The sequence below is a fragment of the Leuciscus leuciscus genome (assembly GCF_965113295.1).
Source record: "Leuciscus leuciscus genome assembly, chromosome: 17".
Lineage (NCBI taxonomy): Eukaryota > Metazoa > Chordata > Actinopteri > Cypriniformes > Leuciscidae > Leuciscus > Leuciscus leuciscus.
In genome coordinates, this window is record NC_138741.1 from 5,384,048 (window position 1) to 5,393,489 (window position 9,442).

The 9,442-nt window shown below is 36.8% G+C and overlaps 1 protein-coding gene across 3 annotated transcripts in view; it reads left to right on the forward strand.

Moving 5' to 3' along the window:
• LOC309479607 (CAP-Gly domain-containing linker protein 4) overlaps positions 1-9,442 on the forward strand; it is a 50,000-nt gene that overhangs the window by 19,686 nt on the left and 20,872 nt on the right. For all 3 annotated transcript variants that reach the window (XR_014199330.1, XM_082143767.1, XM_082143768.1), the window contains exons 8-9: positions 2,134-2,269; positions 4,036-4,167. Coding sequence is in view for 2 of the 3 variants with exons in the window: in XM_082143767.1 (XP_081999893.1) it covers positions 2,134-2,269; positions 4,036-4,167 (268 nt within the window). In the remaining variant the exon portion in view is untranslated. The remainder of the gene's footprint in view (positions 1-2,133; positions 2,270-4,035; positions 4,168-9,442) is intronic.

Consider the following 9,442-nt stretch of genomic DNA (forward strand, 5'->3'; position numbering starts at 1 on the left):
ATAAGCTCTGCATTTCTTTGAGCATGTAATGAGCACAGCAGTGTTCCTATTTTATTTAGGAACATATTTTATTTATATTTATATGGCACATACAGTGGCCTCAAAAGCAAGTAATAAAAAATATACACACACTATTTTAACATTTACAGCGTGTGAGTGTGTGAGTGTTATTGTAACTTAAAGGGGTGGTATAATGCTCAAGATGTAAAATATGTCTCTGATGTCCCCAGAGTGTGTATGTGAAGTTTTAGCTCAAAATACCCCACAGACATTTGTGATGATGTTAAAGTTGTCACTTTTTGAGGGTGAGAAAAAACGCACCGTTTTGTGTCTGTTCCTTTAAATGCAAATGAGCTACTGCTCCTGGCACAGGGGGCGGAGCTTCAACAGCTTGCACTCACACAGACATGCTCTGAAAATTTCAAAAACTTTTAGCCTTTCATGTTCAAACCGGATTCAGACAAAGATGGAGAGACTCAAGAAGAAGTGACAACATGTAGACAACATTTCTGAATGGTTAGTTGATGAATTTACGTAGCTTATGTGTAGTTATCTTCTAGTCATTGATTAGCATATTCTGTCTTGATAATCTATAAATCATGTTCAGGGGGCGGGGTTTATGTAAATTCTAGGGTTGGTGATGTCACTAACCCGGGAGGAATGTTGTGTAGTCTCTACCAGCCGTTTGTTGTAGTCCTTAAAAAGTGATTTCTTTAAAAGCAAATATCTGCCTTTGCTTTGAACTTTGAGCGTCGTAACTTTGCAGATGTTGTTTATGCTCAAACAGCAACATTACACACTAACTAAAGTTAGAAAAGTGAAATCATAATCAACCACCCCTAAACTTGGGTACACTATTTGACAGTTTCATGTGCTTTTAGTTTATTAGTTCTAAATGCCCTTTCGTCTGCTGTGTTCAGACTCAAGTTTTGTTTGACTATATTCAGGAAATGTACTTTCTTGGAGCAGATCAAATAAAATAGGGTTTTCTTTTCTTTCTTTTATGTCAAGTATAAAACACATCTATGGGAAGTCCACATGTGTGTCCACAAAGTCCACGTGTGTGTGTGTGTGTGTGTGTGTGTGTGTGTGTGTGTGTGTGTGTGTGTATGTGTATGTTGGGACAAAATGTACATCTGTCTGCTTCAAAAATCAAGGAAATGTGTGTACTTGCTGGTCCTCACATAAAATATAAGGACAGGGGTTACGGATGCTAGTGTTTGAACATAACAGGTTTGCTGGGATTGATATTGATCGAAGCCGTTGAGAAATCAGATTTAATAGAAACAGGTGCACCCCCCCAACACACGTTCCGCAAAATGAGAGTTGTCAGAAAGAAATCACTTCATGCACCGCTCCTAGCAAAGAACTAAAATGTCAGTGAATGGTATCCTAAAGCTGCCACGCAATCAAATCTGTCCTACATGCCCATTGAGACATCATCAGTAATGAGCAGGGAATCAGCTGGGGCTCTCAAACACATTTGCAGTGGGCAAGGATAATGGCGGGAGTAAAGAGACCAGAGTGCATGCTCTGCTTTCTCCTTGCAGAAATATTTCCTTTACAATTTTATTTTTTTTGACCTGCTCTCGCATTCACATACCTACACACCAAATTATCCATTAATGAAATCCTCCACCACATTGGGACTGAAGTGAGCAGAGAGCTGGGAATCTACAGATTGGCTAATCAAAACCCCATTATCTTCAGGGATCCTTGGCGCCACTGGCTTTCTTTGATCCCCATTTTACTTTTAACATTATTTGTATCCAAGCTAATTTGCCTGTTTATGAATGTCGGCGCATAAGAAACCAAGGGCGACCTGTCGAACGAGCCTAAATATGCGCTGCTCTGTGCGATTGCACTTCTTTGTTTCTGGAATAAAGCAGTAATCACTTTTCATTGCCCTCCGGAGTACAGAGCAAGATAAAGAGAGCATGAAACGGGTTTATTGAACATGTATTATCACCTCGACAGCCCATGCGGCCAGAAAACTATTTCTCACACTGTCCCCGCAGAGCCTCCCCTCGGTTTGCCACTGTTTCTGCAGGATGCTCTCGTGGTGCCGTGATTAAATGCGTTGCGGATACGTGTAAATCTTAGTTTAATCTACCCTCTGCTTTGTTTTGTAAGGTCGGGACTCTGCGGTTTTGCGGTAGCACCGAGTTTGCTGGTGGTCTTTGGGCTGGGGTGGAGCTTCACCAACCAGTGGGCAAGAATGATGGATCAGTAGCTGGCATCCAGTACTTCACCTGCCCAAGTAAACATGGTAAGAGTTTAAATGTACATCGTTTTCTCTTATTATAGTTACTTGCAAAGAGCAATGTTAAATAATTAGCTAACTAGTAAGCATAATGCTAACATTACATTGCATCAGGCTAACCAGGTACAACACAATTAGGATGAGTCATGTCTGTTTCATGTTAATCCAAATTGTTGTCTTAACCAGCTAACCAGACTGTGACAAATGTGATACTGTGATTTTTGAACCCAGCTCGATAACTATTAAACATAATGTTTACTAACTAGCTAACCAGGTGAAACATGATAAAAGGTCAAGCAATAAATCATGTCTTTTTGAGTTTTTATCTAAACCAGCAATTGTGATAAGTGAGGAATGACGATATTTGAGCATAAATAGGTAGGGTAGGTTTACAAACTAGTTAACCAGAGGCAACACAATAGAGTGCTTGACAGAGTACTCTTCTGTGTTGATCTGAGTTTAAGAAGATGATAGTCGTGACCTGACACTATATAAGCATAACTAGGTAGTAACTAACTAGTGAGCAAACTTTACTAAACAGGCACAACAAAAGACTAAGGAATGAGTTGTCTCTTCCAATAACCAGCTACAACTTTGACAAGTGTGTTACAGTGATATGTCAGCATAACTTGCTAACTAGTGAGTGTCATGTTTACTAACTAGTTAACCAGTGGCAATGCAGTAGAGTGCCATGGGATCATGACTCTTCTGTGTTGATCTTAGTTTTTGTATTAACCAGCCACAAATATGATGTGATATGACCATATACAAACTTAAGTAGCTAACTAGTTAGCAACATTTTCACTAACTAGCTTACCAGGCACAACAAAATCATTACCAGGCACAACAAAATCACGCCATGTCTCTTCAATAACCAGCTACGACTTTGACAAGTGTGTTACAACAATATTTGAGCATAACAAGCTAGTAAGTCTATTTTACTAACTAGTTAACCGGAGGCAACACGATAGAGCGCCATTGAATCATGTGTTAACCAGCCACAACAGTTGATGATATATAAGCATAACTAGCTAACCAGTGAGTGTTATTTTACTAACCAGCTAACCAGGCACAGCAATGTCATGTCTCTTCCAAAACAAGTGGGTTACTACACTATTTGAGCATAACTAGTGAAGGGTAATGTTTACTAAGGAGGTAACCAGACAAAACTTTATAAAGCATCAATCTCTTTTAAATGTTAAGTTTAGTATTTGTCTTAACCAGCCATGATTGTGACCTGACGAAATAACTAGTTAACTAGTTATTAAACTAATAATATCGTGTGAGTGTAATTTTTACAATGTAAGTTTGTTAATTTATTAACCAGCTGGCTAACCTGGAGCAATTAAGCTGCCTCTTCCATGTAGAATATTTGTTCACATGCTTGATACAATCATATATTGTTATATACAATGATAGGTACTCTCAAAATGTTACAATGATCCTTAAATACTTGCATTGTGTTTTTTTATTTTTTATGTGCCACACGTTTGGACAAAAGTTTGCCACATGTTAGCCGTAATTACGATATCGACACACATTGCTGTTTTATGGAATCTTCACAGTATCACAATTTGCCCAAATTTGGATCATCATATCATGAGGCCATTGGTGATACCCGACCTTTTTTTATTTTTTATTTTTATATCAGTTGGCCATTTGTCATTGGCAGTTTTCATGTCTTTCAATTCTATCTCCGCTTACAATCCGGTTCTTGCTTTCTTATCTGTCCTCAGTTGCTAACAGAATGATTTCTCTCTGACCCTCTCCAGGAATCTTTGCCCCCCTCTCTAAACTCAGCAAACTCTCGGAACGACGAAAATACAGTCCCCGCCAGCCCTCCGCTCCTGCCCCCCACCCTAGACGAATCGACTTGGCGCGGGTCACGTCCAAGGTCAACACAGGTACATTTCTCACTGACCCGGTTGCTTAATGACCCTCTTTACAAATCCAATATCAGGAGGAACCCAGTGGCCACCACAGACTTGAAGCTAATTACCATCCCAGAGGACCTGCTTGATAAATAAACTTACACGAGTGTGAACAGCGATAGTGGTGATAAAGCTGTTGGTGTTACCGCTTTATTCTGTCCCCTTCGGGGTTGTAGAGACAATAAAAAGCCATGTGAGCTCTGAAGAAATGGAGCAATCATTGAGGGAGCTAACGTCACTTGTGTGCCATTACAGCGTTCACCCTTGGGGCCGTTTACACAGACGCGACACCCACCGATGTGTGAAGTGAATCACTCTAACATGCATAAACTCCCTTTTTTGTCACATATGCACATGAAAGAGGACAAATGACTCATTTAAACTCTTCTATTATCATCCATGACAGACAACCCTCAGAGGGGTTTTAAACAAGGGAAGTTGACATTTTGAAAATTGGACTTGTTCTGTAGTGAAATCCTACGCTTGCTCTAAAACTATTTTAGCATTAGCATTTTGCTAATTTCTTTATGGTAATTGTTTGTGCAGCTTTTGTGACCTTATATTACTTCAATAACTACATGGAATATTTAAACCTAAAACTAGGGGTGTGACAATTTCTGTAGGAGAAACGTGCAGATCATTGGATTATTCACTCAACCAATTTGTTCAAAAATATGTATTCATCCAGTTACCAAATACCACTACTGTATGTCGCTCAGAGACATGCAATGTTTGGAACTTTTTTGTTTTGGCAGAGCAAAAATAGACTAATCAACAATATTGCCTAAAATTACACAACATTAACTTCCTTTCAATTTAACTTTTTTTAAAAATCATATAATCGAATAAAAGTCATGCTTATTTTCAGAACAGCATCTCTTGCTGACATGATACTACTTAAATATCCATCATGAGTATTATTATTTTCATATAATCATAGGCTGGCGTACACTACAGGACCATATCATTTGTGAAAAAGCTAATTTAATCATGACCAGTTGTAGGACTTGTATCTCTAAGTCTAAAATCGTGATGTTGATGGAGGGGGACAAAGGATGCATTGCATTAACTACTGACAAACATATCTCCCACACACATCAGTTTTAGGTACAGTAAACATAACACACCTAAATATCCTGTAAGCTGCCGAGACTGCCGACACGTTTCTCATCATATACGTCTGCAGAGAGAGATGGTGTTCCCACACAGGCTTCCATTAGTGCGCTAATGCTGATGAACAGCAGGTCCTCTCATCACCTCTGTTACACTAGACACACGCCTGTGTGTGTCCTGCTGTGTGTAGGGTGGTCTTTACTTGTTGATCTGTTCTCCTAGACAAGCATTTCCGCTGTGTCTTCCTCCAGGGCTCAGGTATTGTCCACTCAGACAGCTAAATGCAGACATATGGATCTCAATAGCTTTGTGTGGAAAAACACTTTTATGAAAAGCCCTTAAGGCATTGTGATACGAAAAATGCTTTTCTGCTTTCTCTCATACTTTTTTATTTATTTTATTTGTTTGTTTCTCCTTCCCTTTTTGTTTTTATTACCTGTCTGTGCTTTTAGAGGTTCGTGAGGATTTATCTGCAAAGTTTGTTAATTCTCATAAAAATAGAACAATTCAAAATCAAAGCAATGTCCTAATAATTAATATTATTGTTATTATTAAAATTATAATGTTGTCTTTAGTTAGTCAGTCAATCAGCAGTGCTATTTTAGTATCATTGAGATTACAGCTTTACAGCTATTACTATCATTACAGCTTTTTTTTACTATTTTGAATTAGTTTTAATTTTATTGTTTTTTTTTGTTTTAATTTTAAAGTTTTAATAATTCTATTACTGTACTGTTTTGTCATTTTTATTACATTTTAGTATTTTTTATTATTATTTATCTAATACAATGACAAAATATACAGTAATCAAATTATTAAAACTTTAACTAGCAAGTGACAAAATAGTTTTATTGTTTAGTTTTAGTTAACTATAGTAGTCAGTTAATTATTAGTTTTATTTATTGCTTGTATTATTATTATTTTTGAAGGGAGAGAACCCAGACAATTTCTTTCTCACATTTCATTCTATTCACTCCAAAACAGGCACTATTTGTACATGTTTGTGAATAATTAAAACCACTCTTTGTAATTAATTCATGAACTTAATTTCTGGCATAGAGTTGTAAGACCTGAAAGTATTATCAACTCTTTTCAAAGAGGCACAATCATATTTTATAAGCAGCCTTGTTATGCCCACCCACTGTTTTTTTTTTTTCTTTTCTTTTTTCTTAAACCTCTTGGTCATGTTCCTCTCTATCTCTGCACCTTTTTTTACATTCTTGATTTTCATTTTGGTTTGAGGACTCAGTGTTGAGTCACGCTGTCTGCATTAAGACTAATACGCACATCCAAGGAAGGAGAACGAAGCCAAAGCTTTCTAGGGCTCTTGTGAGTCACTTGAAGGTCGACTTCAACTATGACGCACATTCAAACTCACGATTACCGAAAAGCCTCCGCGTGCAGCCGTGCACCTCCAACGCGCTCACAATAACCATATCCAAGCAACACATTGTGTTTATAATGACACTTTAATGATGTCACTGTCCTCGCAGCCACCGCGGAAGACACAACGGCTCCATGTTGTCCTCTAATTAGTGCCGTTTCAAGGTGTTTTTTTCTTTCTTTTTTATTCCCAAGGTGATTTGAATAGTGTACCTTGGTGTATTTCTGTGTTCCCTGTTGATTGATTGTCCAATGAAGCCAAGCTTAATGAGCAGTCCTCACATCGGTCTGAACAAACTGGCTGTAATTTGTCATGAAAAGGAACGGGGAATAGAAGCGGTGTGTTTGTCCCTGCTTTAACCCTTTATATTTTATCTGGTTGTACAACTGAAGTGAACTTTTGATATTTGGCGAATAATCGTTTATAGGTGTCAGAGATGTGCTAAAAAAACATTCAGAAAACGTATTACATTGTTAATATACTGTATGCACATGGAAATATTTTGGTTGAAAACGTGATTTGAAAGAAAAAAAAATAGGTTCACCTAAAAATTTAATCAGTCCAATGTATTTTATTTTTTAAAATAGAAATAAAAATAGAAACCTAGTTCACATTGAAGTCTCTAAAAGTTGCAAACTGAGAGAACTTTTTTTTTTATGTTTGATTGAAATGATGTTTTGTTGATTTCAGGATGATAAAAGGCTATTTCTTTGAGAAATGTGATCCATAAAGACAGATGATAAGTCTAGCGCGGGTTTAATGGTTTTGCTTTAGGGCGGGCCATAAATGTTTCGGGTGAGCTGCATAAGAATGACTTTCATAAGATGTGCCATGAATGTTTTACTCTCATTTTTTAGCATCTTTAAAACACTCGTACTACATTTAAATGGACTGAACCAGATTTCATGGACTCTTTTAGAATTAATTTGCATTTTGCTATACTGTTTATTTTGTTCAGCACATCACAATGCACAATTTATGCAAGCTTTATGTTTTAATGGTGCCGAAATTGCTTGTCCTCAAGATTCAGCTTGTCAAAGTTAATTAGGACTTTACAAAGGGAAAATCTATTTTATTGACATATGCAGCATATGTATTGTTTAGAATAAATATGTTCTAAATGTATTCCTGTGAGTCTGAGAACGTATGGGGAACTAAAAGTGTTTGACTGTCTGCATGAATAATGTTCCCAAACAAATCTCAGTCAAACTTTATTCTTTTCATATCCACCTGTAGTGTCTCATTTTTCTCAGATGAGCTGATTTTAAATCAGTTTGTTTAAGCAGCCAAAACATAGATTAATAAATAAGGATAAGGTTTTATTTTTTATTTTTTTTTATTTTATTGTTTAAATATTAATTGGTGGAAGAATTGTTAATTCTGATTATTATTATTATTATGTGAAACAGGTAGTTCTGGTAATTCATTAAACATTTATATGGCTTTTATCATATTGCTTTTAAAAAAAAAAAATTAATTAAATTTAATTAAAAAAAATATTATATTAATAATAATTATATTTTTTATATAATCCACTTTGTATAAGAACACTCTGTGACCGTGGTAAAGTCACTGTAAAACACAATATCTTTACTTGAATATCTTACCTGTAGATCGCCAGCAAGACCTCTAGTGTAGCCAAGTACAGATTCATAATGATCTACAGTGTTTGCTCTGCTTTAGTACTAGCTGTCTGTTTATGCAATATTATTCCAGTGCTAATATTGAACTGTTTAGTCTTAATAATGTTTGTAAAGGTCAGGGATGACACCATCTTGGTTGTTTTGGTGTTCTCATTGTGCATATATTAGCATTTTAAGGGGTCCTTGGGGAGTGTGTGTCGTAACACTCCAGTGGATGTGACTTCTTTGAGCGGGCCTTGTGTACGGAACTAATGATTCTGATGCTTTTGTTTTTGTGGTGTCGAACATGATGTACATTCCCTCTTGTACATGTTTAATACGATTCGGAACGACTGTGGCCTCAAAACTCAAAAAAAAGTATTTGTATATACTTACTCAAAATGTAATTGCACAAGCTAAGACTATATCAAGTAGCATCTGCAAAGAGACATATTTCTCAAAGCTAACTGACTCTATCTATAGGTGAAGTTCATGACATTAAAGGTGCAGTAAGTGATTTCTGAGAAACACTGTTAATATTTGAAATCAACTCAAACAAACACACCCCTCCCTTCATTGCTCCACCCTTAAAATGCACAAACACACAATGCAAGAGTGAATGTCTCTTTATCATTGCTGAAACCAAGCAAAATAATGCTTTATGCAAAATAAAGTGAAGATGACAAATGAACAAGGAAGAACAAAACATGAACATACAGTTTACAAGCGTATATACTGTACAAGCAAGAGTTAGTTATTAGTCGCCAGCAGCACAGCAGCTCCAGACAAACAATGACACATTAATAACTGTGCTGTTACTAGAGCTAACATTACAACAACAGCAAATCTTGGTTCTGTGAAACAGCAAAACCAATGGATCAGAAACAACTCAACCTCACATCCGTTTTCAGCTCTTCCCGCTTAGGTTTCTCCAGTGCTAGAAAGCTTTTCTATTATTAACGCGGTTCCTAAAGCTCTTGCCTGTTCATAACCCTTCTTTTTCCAGTGATATTCCTCTGAGCTTTTCTCCTTTGTAATGTCTCTCAGCCATCTCTCTTTCTACAGTCTTTCTTCAAATCTCACTCTCCTCCCCCATTATGAGTGGACACGCCCCCCACTGCTGATTGGC